Source organism: Zonotrichia leucophrys, chromosome 4 (assembly GCF_028769735.1).
Source record: "Zonotrichia leucophrys gambelii isolate GWCS_2022_RI chromosome 4, RI_Zleu_2.0, whole genome shotgun sequence".
Classification (NCBI taxonomy): Eukaryota; Metazoa; Chordata; class Aves; order Passeriformes; family Passerellidae; genus Zonotrichia; species Zonotrichia leucophrys.
The window spans coordinates 271,077-288,328 of record NC_088173.1 but is presented as its reverse complement, the minus strand read 5'-3'; the positions used below and the strand labels follow the sequence as shown (position 1 = coordinate 288,328).

Genomic DNA, 17,252 nt, shown 5'->3' with positions numbered 1-17,252 from the left:
TAAGCTGACTTCAGAAAAAGGATGTCTGACATAGGTCACCCAGAGCCTATACCAAACTTTGGAAGTCTTACTTGCTGGATATGACACATCCAGCCTTGACTTCTTCCTGCAGTTCCCCTTTCCCTCTTATTCACACAAGAGATAAAACTCATGTAGTCCTGCAAGGTACTACCTCAGGCCTTCTGATGGGATCCTGTGAGCTAGGATTAGGTAGGCACAATTCACTGAGCTGCATCAGGCTGTAGGGTTGGAATCACCATACTGTGTTCTAATTAAGGACCTCTTGAATGCAGTAGTCAGCAGCCAGAATCCCCCATGACATTCGGTGAGTTAGTGTTTTGTTGTTCCCTCTCTTATAGGAGCAGAGTTGGTCCAGGCCTGGATTTTCCAAGCAGCAGCAGTCTCACTCATGACAAAAAGAAAGGTATACATCATAGCTAAAGATGTGGCATGTCTTGTGATTTTGCTGTAGCGTACATTTTTCCACACTTTGAAAAGGTAAAGTTTACCTAAATGGCTTTATAGTGCACTATCTAAAATATGAAAAATGTCGGTGTTTTGATAAACTTGCCCTTTAAGGAAACAGACTAGTAAAAGTGAAAAGTGTTTGGCCTAAAACATGGATCTGAAGGAAACAAGAGCACTGTGTGTAGGTAAGGTGAATATTTTTGTTATTTACAATGACAGTTACAAGGAAGACTTTGGGAAAAATGTTTCAAATTACAAAGTAGTAAATACAAAATAGTCTGTGAGGCACTGTTGTTGCTAGTGTTGGACTACAGACTATTTCATAGTTCGGTTGGATTCCTGTTGTTATCTCTGTAGTCACACTTGGAGACTGCAAACAATATAAGAAAACAGGATGAATATCAACAGGTAAACACAGCTAGCTTAATTGTAGAGAATTTGGCATATAAAATGAGTTCACAGATACTTTCATAATTAGCTTATCAGTCTGCATCTCATTCATTTAGGATTAAAAATAAATATAAAAATCTGAAAGGCATTTTTTGCTATCTGATGTCTTGTAGCCAAAATATAACAGATGAAATTATTTGTCTCAGACAAACATAGGTGTAGTATGGGATACTTTCCCCCCCAAAACTCATTATTCCAAAAAAAAAAGAGTGATGCAGATAGTAAGGTTAGGAATAAAAATGAGACTCACAACAAGTATTGGGTGTGTTCCTCTTGGGAACAGTGAGTAAAGTTTCTTGGCTCAATGTCACTTGTTGAACACCTTTCACTAGAATTTGAATTCATTCTGAATTCAAATCTGGAACTAAAAGCTGTTTAAATAATAACTCATTCAGTAACAGTTCTCCATGACTTGGAAAAATGAGCATTTCATGGGTTCTGAATCACCTCTGTCTGGTGGAAATGATGCTTTACTGCAGAGTTGGAAGGGAAGGGAGGTGCCTCAAGACAAATCCAAAGCAATGCAGCAAATGTTATTGGTGACTCAGTGGGTCTCTGTTTTCTCTCTTGAGGGCCAAATTGTGTTTTTGCAAGCCCAAAGGACAGCAGAGCATGCAGTCACCATTCAGTCCTTACCTGAATATAAAGACTTAGCTCCAAAACTCACCTACTGCATTCTGAACTCTCCTCTTTTCTTTCTCACAATAGGAAAGAAAATCTTTATGAAGTTAATTGCCCTTTTGTGCTTGCTTGTTTCCATCTCCTGGCAAATGTGCAGGGCAGGTCCCTGGCTGTTCCTACTTGAGCCTGGCAGCATATGTGTCACCAGAGCCATGGATGCTGGGCTCTTCTGTGCTGGGTAGGCCACACAGCCATGACAGAGAAACAGGGTGGCACATGACATTGCACAGAATTAAAAGCTAAATGATGCTCTAGTGCTCTTCTGGGGATCTAGATGCTGCTGATAATGGAAGTGCCATTTGAATTATATCTAAATCTAAATTTATGAGCCCATAATCATTAAAATGCATACTTAAGAGCTCAAGTAGAAGAATATTTTCCACTCTGTCTTGTCCCAGTCCATACTGGGTAATTATGTGCCATCTCTTTAAATCTCTATGTGTCTCTTAATTATAAAAGTCACAATGCATTCCAATTCACACACAGTCCTAAATCCTATTATTCTAATTAATCTTGGTGTATTCATAAGTCTTGTAAGTTTCTTTGGAGTGAATTTCTATGTTATTCAAATTTGTTCTTGTTTCTTTAATATGGTTAAAGATCAGAAACACTCACTGCTGTTACGACCTAACTATACAAATTGTGTAATTAAAAGACCCTCTAACCTTGCCATTGAGGTCTCTAAATTAGGAGCACATGTTTAATATTCATCCTCACTTCCTCATAGGAGTATTTTGAAAAGAAATCCAAAGCACACTTTAAACTGGAGTAATAAACACTGTTTATTTATCAGATTGTCTGCATCTCATTTCCTGGACTAAACAGCAAAAGTCTGTTTGCACTCCTGACATTGCAAGTCTCACAAGCTGATCCAAGAGAACATCTGTCTGTTTGTTTTCAAGACTGGACGCTGCAGAAGAAAAGAAAAGGTGGGAGAAGTAGTAAGGCTTTCACAAACACATCAGTTCAAACAAAGTGAGAACTTTCTCAGCTGTCTTCCAGGCAAGCCAGGCAAGCTGTGCCCTAGAAATATACTTTTAAGGAAAAATTTCTTTCTCTTTCCTGCATCCCCTAATAGTAATTGAAAAGCAGAGATCATTTTTTCTTTTTCATGTTCTGCCTGAAACTGAGGCCAATAAATAATCTTTGGAAATGTTAATGAATCCAAAAGTCTGTTCAAGAATGCTCTGAAAGTAAAAAATCCAGAGCTTTTTCTCCTCTAATATATATTCAGCTATTCTGAATTCATTGCTTTTGGTGCAGAAGAAAAAAGGTGGGTTTTTGGCACAGAGACAGGGTGATCTGAAGGAAATGCCACAGCCTGCTCTCTTCTTCACTCCCTTTCCAGCCAAAAGAACAGTTTGTGTTAGTATGTTTAAGGAGAGGAAATTGAAACTGTTAATAACAGAACTGGCCTAGGAATCATAAGCTGTAAATTTTGCCACACTCTTAACACGCTTTTTTGTAGTTGTGGAAGGGGGAATTGTGTCTCAGACTTTATTGTTAAGTTATTCTGCAGCGTATTTTTAAACAGGTGTTTAGGAACAAAAGAGGAGTGTTTTTTATTGGAAAATACTGATTCATAAAAATGAAAGGTGTCCAGAGGAAGAAAGCAATAGGATTTGTGTTTTGAAGAGCTGTTTGATGTGTGAGGCTGTTTGTGAAGAGACAAGGGTAGGTCAAAATATGTGTTTGAACAGGGAAGAATGGAGAAGGAAAGAAGGAAATGAAAGACCCTTTTGTTTTTTCCCTCCATGAAATCCAAGTAGCAAAATTTCAGGCTTTTTTCCTGAGCTGTAGGAGACAATTTCAATTCTCTGATCTTTCTGGTCAAGAACAGGGACTTGCCTTTGGTGTTGCAGGTAAATATTCTATTTACACTGGCAAATCCAGTTTCTTATATATTTTTAGAAACTTTTGGTTTTTTGCAGAAGCAAAAAGACAGGAAAGATCAAAGCCACCTAGGAGTGCAGGTTTCCTGCTTTGCAGCCCCCTCTCTTTGCTGCACTGTGCAAGCTCAAGTGGCTGCTGAGGGGGCTTGAGGGCGCTCAGCAGACCTAAGGCAGAGTCACTGCTCAGCAGAATGCCAAAGTTTATAGTTCTTTAAAAATACTGATCTATTGATCCTTACCTCCTGCTGGCCTCCAAAGGGAGAATGGTGACACCAGCTACTATCAGTTTAGCATGGGGAGAACTATCTGAAAGAAAGAGGAATCTCCTTCAAGTCAAACTTTTGTGGGTTCCTCAGACAAGACATGTTGCCAGGCCCATGCTGCATCTGCTCTAGCTCATTGATTTGTGTGTGTGTGTGTGATTTGAATTTGTGGAACCAGCAGCCACATGGAAATGGTTGTGACTCATAGAAACTCCTTATTCTTGTCAAAAATGTTTACTGCGAATTGAAGGAAAACACAAATGTAAATGGGATTTTGCTTCTTTCCGCTCCATGCGCTGCTTTGCTCTTGAACAACTGCCTAAAACTTCAAATAACTTAATCCCAGCTGATGTATCCCTGTGAATATACATGTCCTGCTCATCAAACAGGACATTGTTGATGAGCAACATCCTGCTCATCAAAAAGGATGCAGTGCATTAAAGGGGACATAATTTCTAAGGAATGAGTTAAAGGAGTCAGTTTTTGAGCTTTTCTACTTGGCTGGGCCAATATGTTCGACCTTAGGATGCTCTTAATGAACTGCCAAAATCAACCTAGGAGAGCAATTCACAGTACAGTGAACATAAAATCACTTTATAAGCCTTCAGAAGACCATAAAGTAATAAACAGATATGATTAAGAACATACTTTGTCTCACAAGCCTAATTTCATCTACAACAGAATAATAGGTATTGTAGACTGTGTAAAAGCTGTGGGTGTCACATAATTACATACTAATATTACTAATATCTTTGATCACATTTTTGTAAGCAAACGGTGAAATTAACATCTGGGTAAAACTTCACAATTCACAGCTTCTTGGAATTCTGCTGTCCAAATAGTCATCAGTCCTTTTAAGTCCATCACAAATTATGTTGCATGTTTCCATAGGAACACATTTTGAACACTGTTGTTATGGTTCCTTCAGCTGACTGCAAGACAAAAGAATAGAAAAATTGAAATTTACAATTATTTCTTTAAATGGAGAAGTGTTTCTGGTAAATAAGATGCAATTCAATAAGAGCAGCTGCAGAGTGCTACACTTAGCACAAGCAATGAGCAATCCAGTAGTGAAGCTGACTGGCTCAGTACAGTTCCCATGTAAGTGTGCAAGGCTATGAGAGACCCCACCACCTCACCTGTTTCCTCTTTCCTCACTGCTTGTAAGGTCTCAGTTGGAATTCAGTGCCTAGATTTGCATTTCCTGCTTAAAAAGTAGTACATGAATCAGTTGGAGAAAATCCACAAGAGTGTGAAATCATTAGACCTTTAGAAATATGACTTAAAGCTAAGCCTTAGAGACCTGAAATTTTTTAGTCTCGGACAAAAGAAGATAGAAAAAGGACATGATAAGAGTATTGAAATATGTAAAAGGTTGCTGAAAGAGAGTAACAATCTGTTATTTGTATTCACTGGGATAGCTCAAGAAGAAAAAGATAGCTCAAGACTAAAAATGCTACTAGGAAATGTTAGGACTGGTACTACAAAGATTGTCTTCAGTGTAAAGTGTATTTTTAAATATAAAGATAGCAAAGAACTGAAACTGAGTTTGTGGACAATATGTGGAATCTCTATTTTTAAGGACCTTGTTAATAAGAAAGCTTATATAGTTTTTGTTCAGAAATTACTCTAGAAAGAATAGATCCTGTTTTGGAAAGGTAGAATTTTGAACTCCCATCCTACTTTATTTCTGATTGTCTCACCATAATGCAGACAATCTGTAGAGGGATAAAATATAAGTAAATAAAGGTAGTATAGAAAGTAATCTTACCCCCTAGAGAGTTGCAGCTGGGTTAATTATTAAAGCTGTAGCCAATAAGATGAAGAGTGTTATAAAAGAGTGGATTGGTTGGTTGAGGGGAACTGGAGTCAGTTGGGTGCTGTGAGAACATGGAAGAGTCAGTGCTTAGAGGAGATGCCTATGAGAAACATCAAGGAAGTACAAAATTCTGGCAATATGGAACCCTTGCCATGTAATGACAATAGAACTTTTTTGATATAATGACAACAACAATCAGCCTGATTAAAGGTTATATGATTGAATAGCAGAAGTCCTTAAATGAGTTCAGGGAGCCCACTCACATTTTCAAGATAAAAGAAAGAAAAAGACTGATTGAAATTAGGGATGAAGGAGGATTCCACTAAGATTCTTGCAGACTTGGAGTTTCAGTAGTGTGATAAAAACACAAGGCAAAATCCAAAGAGAAGTACAGCGAGACTGGAAGTGAAAATGGTTGTACAGCTAGAGTCTCAGGTCTAGGGATGATCAGAGGATAAAGTGCTGAGGGCGGGGGATCTAAGAGAAATATATAACAGATGGGAGGGTGGGGGAAAGAGAAACATTTCCTCCAGATGGGATGTATTATCTCCTGGAAGGATTGGCAAGATTAGAGAATCTTGCCAAGAGGAGGATATATACTGTGAATAGATCTATACTAACTGTATTACATTAAATTCTGTTCAGCAAGTAAGAAAAGACTTTGTTTTACAACAGTAAATTAGTTACTCTTTTAGAAATGCAGATTCCATGTATTAACCCAACTTCCTCCCTTTGTACTATCATTATTGGTATCACTCTGCATTCAGTACATAACTATGCATATTTTGTAAAACATCCCAAAATCAACCTTTTCAGTTTTCCATTTCTTCCCTAATGTTTATTTTTCCTTGATACCATCCCATTTTATGTGACTGGCTTTTTCCTTTTTGGCAGAGTAACAAGGTTCAGGGGCCTGCAGATTTTATGAATCTTTTTATGGTGGCTTGGCTTTGTGGAAGGATGGTGTGGATGTGACTGGATGTCAGCCAATCTTTCTGTGAGAGGGTCTGCAGGGTGGGGGTGGGTGCCAAGAGGGATGGGGATTGGAAGACTGAAACAGAACTTTAGAATTAATTAGAGAAACAAATATAGAATTAATTCTAGAAATCAAAGTTAAAAGTTTAAATTTATGAAGAAACCTTTCTTCTCTTTAATTCATGAAGGGATAAATTGTTCAATTTAACTTGGAAAGGGTTAGGGTATTTACCATAAAAATGGTGCTTTGCCTAGAGTATATGATGCTTTTCTCATCTTTTTTTTTGTAATTAAATGGTCAGTCCAAAGAAAGGTTGTGGAAAAAAGGTGGGTTTAGGAGCCTTTCCAACCTCAGGTTTTCAAACTCATGAGCCTTTTCCTAGTTATGAATTAAAAAATTAATAGCCTACGTTTGTAGGATTCCGGCTTCTCCTCCCCCTCACGCCGGCTACCTGGGCACGGAGCAGATGCCGCCTGTTTCCATGTCCATTTCTTCTTGGCTTGCACACACACACAGTACCATGTCCATTCAAGAAAAGCTTCCTCCAGCAGTGCACACTCAACACATCCCAGAGCCAACGTTTCCAAATGAACGTTTGGCTCCTACAAAGGATAAAGAAAAACAGCCCCAATTTGAAGTTACAGCCATTCCAAACCCCAAATTAAAATGAACTTGGAAAGTGAGTTTATTTTTACTAGTCTGTGAATTAAATGTTGGTTTTTTTTTTTTTCCCCTGCCAATTTCAGCGTTCCTGTTTTATAGCAGTACCCTAGTTCCACACAACAGTTGGTTGCACAGGGCTGGGTTGCTGCTGCTGCCTTCATCTCCTGCTTACCAGATTAAATGCAACGATGGCAGCTCAATTTGATAACAATTCCCCGTGGTAACTCCATCTGCTCACTTTTGATTCACTTCCTAATGATTCTTTAGGGTTTTTTTTCCTCCTCAGGACTGCATGCCTTCAATCACTGTGCCAGAATTCCCACAGCAAAAAACACACAAGCCCCAGGTCCCTTCTAACTCCTCAGGTGAAACTCTGGACAACTTGACCAAACTCAAAGAAACGCCAGCAAGAAAGAACAGGTGCAAATAATTAAAACCAAGCACACAGAGCGTTCAATAATTTCATACAGAACAGGTGAAAATAATTAAAGCCAAGCACATAGTGTTCAACAACTTTATACAGAACAGGCTTCATATAAATGTGTCCGGTCCATCTTTTCACCATTTTTGTTCTTTATCTTCCTGCTGCTGTTCTTTAGGCTTTGACAGCTTGTTTCCCTAGTCCAGCTACTGCCTCCTCCTCCCTATTTCTCCTACCTTCCTTCCTGCCGTTCCCACAACACTGCTCCAAAGACCCTGTTAAAAGTCAGAACTCCAGACCCATAACTTAGGTAATTTTTCAGATTTTCCCTCTAGCAAGCACTCATTTCCAGCATTTCTTAAGTTTAGCACTCAGCGCAAAAGACCTGAAATTTTCAGAAATTCAAAGTTTGCTAAAGTTTTGTCCTTCACATCCTATTGAACACAAAAGCAGCATTTCTGTTTTGAGTCTACTTACAGATTAGCAGCAAATAAAATTATCAAATAAGCTTCAGACTCTCTCAGGAGAAATATGAGATCGTCCAAAGGCTGAAAGCCTGAAGGGTACAACTTGCAAAGCACCGATGCAGCTGTCAGCTGCTGCCACAGATCTTTGACATAATGGCACAAAAAGTCACTGGGGTTGTAGAAATTAACCACTTTTAGCCTCCCTTTTACCAAACCTCTAGGCAGAGGTCAGTTTTCTGCAAGTTGGTGTGAAAGAGCCATTCCTCCACTTGGCAAATCCCTGGCTGAAGAGATTGAGCAGACATACCTTGTGTTCCTGGAGAGCTGGCCACGTGCTGGCTCACACTTGCACAGAACAGCTGGACAAGCATGGCTCTGAGAAGGATCCATCTCTGGCAAGTGAAGTTGTCATCATGTGCATTCCCCACTTCCAGAACCCCTGACACTTAAATATTTTTCCAGCTTTTAACTGGGTTTTTTACAATTTTATTAATATTCCTTTTTAAAATCCATGAGATTAGCCCACAAAAACAACATGGCATGGCAGGGTCACCATGTGTGACCTTCACCCAGCATCTCCCAGTACCTGACAATTTGGGAAGACTGGCATTTTCCTCTTGTTTTCCAAGCAGGAGACACACTGACACTTCTGCCTTCATGTCCTGGTGGGATGAAGCCTCTAGACACCTGCAAGCTGAGGTACTGACAGAAATAACTGCTTGGAAAATTATGTTTATCCCTAACAGCGTTTTCTGTCAGCCTCAAAAGCTTTTCTCCCTCCTCTGTCCTATTTCAGTCAATCCAACTATTCCCACACGGACAGTTTTGGCTACAGCATTAGCCTCTCTCCCAGAGTCTGGCAAGACCAGTGGTATTGCAGAACATGGATAACAAAATCCTATTTAATCACTCAGAACACTCATCTCAGCACTAAAAACCTGTCAGCACTGGTGGCAGCTGCACATCCCTGCCCTGCTCCTCCAGCAATGGCACAACTCCCATGAACTCAGCTTAACCCACAGGGATTCCAGGTTTTTTGGAGTGCCACAAATTCCCTCCAAGTCCAGGTTGGGGCTGAGTGTCAGCCCTGCACTCCCCACAGCTGCACACAGGCTCCCAGGACAACTTCCTCCTTCTTTGGGCAAATGTTTCTGTTTCGCTGAGCTTGAATCCCAGCTCTTCTCCTCAGTTAAACTAACAGCAGGGCCACAAAAACAAACCTAAAAGCCCTCATACATCATCTGCAGGGCTAGAGGTGCTGCAGCACTGCCTCCATGCTCAGTGGGACAATCATAGGGATTTCTAAAGCCCAAGAACCACACGTACAAGTCCCACTCTGCCTGTCTGGGGACTCTGCTCATTACAGAGGAGCCATCTCTTGGTGATCATCCCTTCCATCTCTCCCCTCCCCATGCCAATCCAGCATTCCAGGATAAAAGGAAGTCCCAAGGCACTCAGCAGCTTGTACAGCACTGTTTCAGCATGGCACAGAGCAGGGGCATTACTCCCTCAGCAATCAGTAGCACAAGTTCAGAACTGCACCTGAAAACTTGCTGAGCCCACCAGCTCCTCCTCTTGCCCCCCTGACCTCCAGAGGCCCAGACTGCCTGTGTCCCCACAGCTCTGGGATTTTCCAAGTGCAGATCCCTGCAGGAACCTTTGTTATTCCATGCTTTTATTCTCTGAGAGCACACTCAGCAGTCTGAGAGCTTCTGATTTAAGCTCACCTGTGCATTTCTGCTTAAGCATCACTTTTTTTTTAAATCCACCCATCAAAGAGGGCAGGCCTATCTTTTCCCAAAATGGACAGTGAAGTCTTGGAAATAAGCCAGGAGAACAGAGAAAAGAGAAATCTATTCAGATAATACCACAGGCTTTGCTTTTCTACACCAACAGCTAACTCACATTCAAATTTTGGGTCGCAAACACCACACAACCACTGGAATGCCTCATAACATCCCTTACATGTGTAATTCCTAAGCAATAAAGATATCCCAGTGCACTGGCATTGCTTTTCCCACTTGCAACATGCAAAGTCTATTAAGTCAGTGTGAAACCTTCCTATACACACCTCAAAGGGAATTTTTGGATCAAACTCTGAGCAAAGCACCCCACACACAACCAAAAATAATCAGCGTGGCCTGGCAGGAATTGGTCACCCTGACTGACAGCAGCCAAATGCTTCTGATGGGAGCTAAAAGAACTCCCATGCAGCCAGATCCCAGTAAGCTCTTGGAAAAAGGAGGCCTGCCTCCAGTAGCAGGAATGATTTAAACCTTTCCAGATCTGGACCAGCTCATCCCTGTGGTAAACAGCCAATCCTTTCTGGAACCATCTTACATTTCGGGGTGCAGCTTTACGAACAAGTGTTCAGCAACAGAACGCCCCAAAAAAAACCACTTCAGGAGAAATTCCAGGCAATTCCAATGCCTGCACAGGAGGGAAGGCCGGGAGCGCCACCTCCTGGAAGGAAAGCGGAAAATAGCGGCAAAGAGCCGGGTCTGCAGCTGGTATTCCAGGAAACATGGGAGCAAGGTGAATGCTCGCTCCCCTACAAAACACGGCCGATTCTTCCTTGGGGGAAAACACTTGCTGGGTTCTGACAACAGGCTCCTGCTCCTGACAACCTTACACCCAATTTAGACATGAAATACACAAGCTGCATTTATTTTTTGTTCTCACAGAGCATGATTTGAGTGACACTTCACATCTGCTTCCCCAGCTGGAGCGCCAGGCCCACAAGGAGAAGATGTCAGGTACTAACGGATTCCTGGACAGCTTTTTGCTGATCCTCATCAGCTGCATCTTCTTCCTCTTTCTCCTCTGCTTTCTCCACCTGAGGTAGGATTCCATCGAGGTTCAGCAGCAAGCCTTCACTGGTGGAGGATCTGATAACCAGCCTCTGCACAATGGGATCTAGGAACACAAGGGGCACCACCCAACTGGTCACTCCACCCCTTGCCATCAAGGCAGTGAAAGAACAACACCAGAATCAGGCTTGACACTCCAAATCAGGAGAAAAGCTAATCCTCACTAAAATGGGCTGATGTACATTGATTTAAATTCATTTTAAAAAATAATCGAAACAAAGCATTCCTTTCTCCACCTACTTTATATTTCAAGTCAGGTAACCCCTTATAGTTTTTATTTGGGCTTCTCAAGGCATGTGTACTTGGCTTTTTATGGTCTGGTCTCTGCAGCTACTCTGAGCAGCATCACTGGGAGAGAAGCAAGATCATTCTTCTGGCAGACATTAAGCAAGTATCGACACAAAAAAATGGGATTTTAGCTTACACAAAACTCCTTGCCTAAAATTATTTCAGGAATCACCATTTCCTGTCCAGCTAAGCAGATGCCCTCTGCTTAAAGTTGACTTGATTATTCCTTTGGCTAAGAAATTCAAATTAAAAAAAAAAAAGGAAAGAAAGAATCAACTTTCCCTTGGAGGAGCAGGAATTTTAGAGATACTTGGAGAGCAGCAAGGTAACTGCACGACCACCCAGTAAAGAACACCCATCTCCCACTTGGGTTTGCTGCAGCCTGAACAAACCTTACCAAAATTGGATGGCTTGAAGGTGCAGATATCCTGGATAATTGTTTTCAGGTTGGCAATGATGTGCTCAGTGGGCATATCCAGCTGCAAAAGGACAGTGCCAAGTTAGTCATGGTGATGATGCCTGGAGCCCAGGAGAATGGATCTGACAGCACTGCTGTTGATGTTTATTCTACGTTTGGATAGGTTTCCTTTCTGTGAAGGAGTGACAAATCCCATCAACAGCCTTATCCAAATGCTGATTTGCTCACTCTTCTCCCTAGTTCCACTCAGGACACGAAATTCCCAGGGCTTTGTAACAACATGGAGCTTTAAGGGCTGAAAACTCTTAAAAAAACAACTCTTAAAAAACCAACATATACACAAGTGCTTTTGCAAAAACCTTACTAAAATGACGAGCTGTCAAAGGCCACAAATGCATCAGCACCTAGAACTGGAGGCATCAGGAGCTTGAACAGAATGAAATCCATCAAAAGAACCAACTCATCAGCTCCATGATGAAGACAGGTCATGCTCAGAGGGTTCTAAGCACTCCAAAATAGTTCCCAAATGAAGATGCCAGCTTCCCACAGTAAATCCTTTAGTTCCCTTCTTATTTCTTAACTAAGTCAGACTCCTCCAACAGCAAGGTCAAGAATTCCAGCTACACACAAAACTACAGACAAGGAAGCCCCTGGAATGCCCATGCACAGCTCAGAGCAGCTACTGAGAATTTATAAACTCATCTGTCTCCAGCACTGCCAGGCAAAGCTCCAGGCACTTCCTACCCTTCCTGCCTGTGCCACCCTCAGTTAGAGGAACACCAAACATCAGGCAGGATTACAAAGATGCAAACCAGAAGGAAAACAAAAAAACCCACCAGAGCTTAGGGCAGAGAAAATGAATAAATAAGCCAAAATTATTTTCTATTTCAAGTAACACAAACAGTTCTTGCTTCCTACTCCAATCCAGAACTACAGTTATCAAAATTAGAATTCTTTAATTATTTGGTTAAAGCAAAGACTTTTTGACTCTTTTGCATATTGACCATGGACTTACAAACCCATAGTTTATTCCTTACCAAAAAAAAAAAAAAAAAAAAAAAAAAACCAAAAAAAAAAAAAAAAAAAAAAAAAAAACAAAACAAAACAAAAAAAAAAAACAAAACAAAACAAAACCAAAAGTTAAAACAGCTAAGATGCACACAACAAAGAGTTGTATTTTCTCCAGAGGTTAGTGAAAAAGTGGTCAAAAACTTTGAGAGAGAGGCTGAAGAGATGGTTTTTTCCCCTCTTTGAATACTACAGTTCTGCTCAGGGCAGCAAATGTAAGAGCTCTGCACACAACTTACTCTGGCTATCCTTGTCTTGATGACGCTCTCGTCCTCCACCGAGTACTCGTGACATTCCCTGAAGAACTGCACCATTCTGGGAATGTCACTGCCCAGGGAATCTGTCCAGAAACAAAACAAAAGAAGCTGTCTGAGCAATGCTTATTGGCACAGAAGGGTGTGGCACCAGGAAAGAGATCATTCAATCTGTTCATTAAAGCAAACACCAGTGCAAAGCACAGTTTCACAGAGAGGACAATGGTGCCCTCACTGAGATCACAGAAACAGTCTCCCTGTTCCCTCCTTCCCCTCTCAGCAGGATCAATAAGCATAAGGGCACCCAGCAGCCAAATGCTGGGTTCTTACCCCAGGTTTGCCTGTTGCAGGAAAAAAGGGATCCCTAAAGTTCCCTTGACTAAGGCAAGTGGTGCAGCCACAACCTAACTCCCAAAGTAACCCCACATGCTGACAAAAACCATTCCAGGGGCACCCCCAGGGCTCCAGCTCCCTCAGGAACTGCTAAAAGCTGCAAGCAAGAACTGCTCCTTACTTCTCTTGGTGCTGGGGTACTTCTTCCTCAGCTTGTTCCTCAGGGGGATTAACTTGGGGATGATGGCAGGGACAGCCACGTAGAAATCAGCCTGGATTTCATCCTCCAGGATCTGCAACAAGCACAATTCCACTCCTTGCATTCAGGCTGGTTTACAAAAGGGTCCAAGCACAGAAACACATCTCTGTGCCTGCTGCCTCCCAGCCAGAGCTCACTGGACATCAGGCTTCCTCCCCTCCCGGCTCCAATTTCAATTAGGATTTTTATGTAATTCTTTAAGAAAAATACACACCCACTTGATTAATTCAACTCCTCCCACGATGGCAGCCCCGTGCTCTCGAGCTACCTCAGCTTCCTGCTCATTCTGTTGAGAGAAAAAAGGAATTAAAAATAAAAACAGCTGCACTGCCAATTAGCTGCCAGCAGAGCTCAGGGAGAGAATTCCAAACAATTCAGTCCAAAGAGCCACCAAATAAACCCATGGCACCCCTCAGGGATCATCCCACAGAGATAAAATGATTCATTGGCAAAGGACAGCTGCAAGGGTGTGCTGGACACCAAAACCCATGGAAATGAAGGAATTCTGCCTCACCCACCTCTGTGAGCACAAAACCCCATGAAAATGAAGGACTTCTAGCTCACCCACCTCTGTGAGCACAAAACCCCATGAAAATGAAGGAATTCTGGCTCACCCACCTCTGTGAACACCAAGACCTTGTTCACCTCATCCGTAAAGCGATGGGGGAGAGCGACACCACTGGAAAAAGGATCCACTTTTTTCTGGCAAAGGAATAAAAAAAAAATTAAAGCAAACAAACAGAAATTAGGACTTGAGTGTAAATTACATCACCACAGGGAGTTGGTCCCCTAAAAATGAACAATAGAAAATGCAAACCAGGTGAGGGACTGCCCTCAGTCTGAGCAGCCCCAAAGCCTTCAGGAGTGCCAGAACTGCCTCCCCACCTTCTTCTGCAGCGCCATGTCCAGGAAGACGTTGATGTACACAAACTGCTTGGGGTGGGTGAAGTCCAGCTCCTGGAACCTCTTGAGCATGCCCACGGCCTGCTCCAGCCCATAGGAGGGTCTCCTGTAGAGCCACGTCAGGTACACGTCGTCCACGGGCTTGCTCATCAGCGGCCGCCTCCGAGGGAGGGGCTTCTCCTTGGCCGCCTCCTTCGCCTTCTCCTGCCGGCTCCTCTTGGCATCTTTTTTGGCAGCTCTAAGACCAAAAAAAAAACCCCAGGCACGTTGTGAGGTCATCAGTTATCGTATTTTCACAGCATTCTGATTTTATAAAGCAAGGTTTTCTCCTCCCTCTCCCATGGCATTTTGCATTCAGTTGAACACCCAATTCTCATTTTCCTCCCTGTTTTCAGAGGATATCCAGGCAAGGAAAGCAATATTAAAATAATAACTGGACCCTCCATCCCTCTGTAAAGAGTCTGCAGCACTTGAGAACACTTCATTCCCTGTCTACTCTTGCTTCTCCCAGCCACGCTGTTATTACAGAGACGGCAAATTAAACAATGAAAAGCCAATTAAAAGACGGGAAGGGTTTCAAACAGACTCCAGAAGCTCACCAGCTTTCACTCTGACATGCGACCCTGCTACATCCCTCAAAGGCACAGCCCAACACCACAGCCTCAAGCTTTCCCTGTGCCATCAGCACAGAAAACATTCCCTGCGAGTGTAGGCTGTTCTCCGGGAGCCTCTGAAGGTCAGCCGGCTGTCGGAGCAGCCCTGCGGACACCAAACCCCCCAAACACCCCCCAACACCTCCCGGGACGCCGGACCCGCACTCACTTTGCTGCGGCCGCGTAGGGCCGGGCGGTGGCGGGGCTCACCGCGGCGGGGACGGCGAAGCGCTGCTGCAGCCCGGGGAGGACCCAGCCGCACCGCGGGGCCAGCGCTGCGGGGAGAGAGCAAACACCGCCTCAGCCACGCGCCGCGGCCCCCGCACCCCCGACCCGCCCGGACAGGCCCCCCTGCAGCCCCTCAGGGCCGCGGCACCCTCAGCGCGGCCCCCTCACCTCGCCACAGGCAGCAGGCGCTGGGCGCCGCCATTTTGCCGAGCCGCCCTGGTGCACCACCGGAACCGTTCCCTGCGGAACTCGTTCCCCGGGGCTGAGAAGAAGCGTTCCGGCGGCCCGCAGGCCCGGGCTCTTTAGCGGTGTGCCAGCCAGCGCCGTCCCCCCCAACCCGCCGCGCCCGGGCCTATCGTTCCGCGGGTGCGCGGGTTCCGCTGCCCCGAGAGAGGCGACCATTGCCCAGGGCTGGTCAAAAGTCCTCCAGCTCGATTCTTCAGTGGCCTCAGAGGAGCCTCAGGGCGAACCCGGGTTGTTTCGTAGCGCTGAGGCCTAACTGGTCCCCCTTCCCTGAAGCAACATGGCGGCGGCTCCTGAGGGCAGTCAGAGCCGCGGCCCTCAGCCACGGGAGCGTTGACACCTGTTCAGCCACGGCTGTGTGCGAGAACATTGCCTGCTGCAAGCCACGTGTAATTCCAAAAAGAGATTTGGTGGCTGCCATCGCACCCTTACTCCCTTGTGGGGTGGGTGGGAAAAGAGACACCTAATTCACTGTCCTGGAGCAGCATCCACTTACAAACATTCACTTGTATGTCCTGAGCTGTTCAGATCCACACCACAAACTGTAATGGTTAAAGGGGGCTTCTATTCCACACTGATGTGCTTTTGATTAAAAACATTCCAATCTCCTAGTCTTTCCCAATCAGTGTGTGTCCAAGTGTTTTTACATCAGGGATATGTGGCTGCCTAGAACTCCCCAATGGATCTGTGTGCAAGGATTACAAAACCAGACAAGGGCGGCTGTGTAAAACAAACTGTAACAAAACTGTGTTCATCCAATCCAACACCTGGCTCAGTGTCTTCGGAAAGTATGGACATGGGGAGGCAGGAGGGCGACGGGAGGAAAAGGAACCCTCCTCGGCTAAAACACCTCAGCTGAGGAGTGACAGCCGTTTGTTTAAGGCTCCAGGGGTAAAATGAAATTATTATGGACAGGTACTTGGCATTGTCCCCTGTCCCTCAGTCCCCTGTGCACTTCTGGCCTTTTACCCAGCAGGTCTCTGCCTGGAGCACGGATGGAGCACGGATTTCTGGAGATACACGGGCTCGCAGATAATGATCACCCATCACAAACACCTCCCCAAAGTCTGTTTCCTACCAACAGCCCCAACATCCATCGCTGAGGCCCTTCCCGCTCTCCGGCCAACAATGAACTTCTTGGGTCCAGCATCACCTCGGGCAGCTGCAGCAGAAAGCAAATTCCAATTAACAGACCCAGAGCCTGATCTCTTGTCCCTCCCTGTGCTCCCCCGACCGCTTGTTGCTTCCTCAAACACTCCCTGGTGCATTTTAATTTTTTAATTTTTTTTTTTACCTGCACTTCCCTGCTCCGGCTGCCCACGAAGATCCGTGCCACCGACACTTGGGCGCCCAATAAACTCCACTGCCTGGAGGAGGAGAAACAGAGGGGGCAGACACCGAGCAGATGCCCGCACACTCAAATCCCCGCCGTTCGCCCCGCATTCCCAGGCGTCCCTTCCTTCTCCCACCGCGGCTGTGAAACCGAGGGGGGAACAGGAGGGGAAACGAGGGGATAAAGGGGGCGGCGGGTTCCTTCGTGCCCCCACCGGAGCCGCTCCGTGATCGCTGACACGGCCCCGCGAGTGCCCGCGCTCCCCCCGCCGCGGCCCCGGCACCGCCCGCCGCCGCCTCCCC

General features: G+C 44.4%; 1 protein-coding gene across 7 annotated transcripts; it reads right to left on the bottom strand.

Annotated features, from left to right (window-relative positions):
* Positions 1–2,378: 2,378 nt before the first annotated feature.
* On the bottom strand, positions 2,379–16,670 carry LOC135446435 (large ribosomal subunit protein uL1m-like). Of its 7 annotated transcripts, none has more exons than XR_010439809.1 (11): positions 15,543–15,676; positions 15,316–15,421; positions 14,476–14,731; positions 14,209–14,292; positions 13,805–13,876; positions 13,513–13,624; positions 12,984–13,084; positions 11,656–11,737; positions 10,865–11,016; positions 3,731–4,686; positions 2,383–2,509 (listed from the first exon to the last, which is right to left on the bottom strand). XR_010439809.1 is itself a non-coding variant. In XM_064710160.1 (11 exons), exons 1-11 carry the CDS (start codon positions 15,574–15,576, stop codon positions 4,679–4,681), a joined length of 1,200 nt encoding a protein of 399 aa, XP_064566230.1. In that variant the 5' UTR covers positions 15,577–15,681; the 3' UTR covers positions 4,664–4,678. The 7 variants fall into 7 exon arrangements, 6 of the variants coding, with proteins under 6 accessions (XP_064566233.1, XP_064566230.1, XP_064566231.1 ...); XM_064710160.1 differs by lacking the exon at positions 2,383–2,509 and adding an exon at positions 6,959–7,151 and having other exon boundaries at positions 4,664–4,686; positions 15,543–15,681; XM_064710161.1 differs by lacking the exon at positions 2,383–2,509 and adding an exon at positions 7,001–7,151 and having other exon boundaries at positions 4,664–4,686; positions 15,543–15,679.
* Between the last annotated feature and the right edge of the window lie 582 nt (positions 16,671–17,252).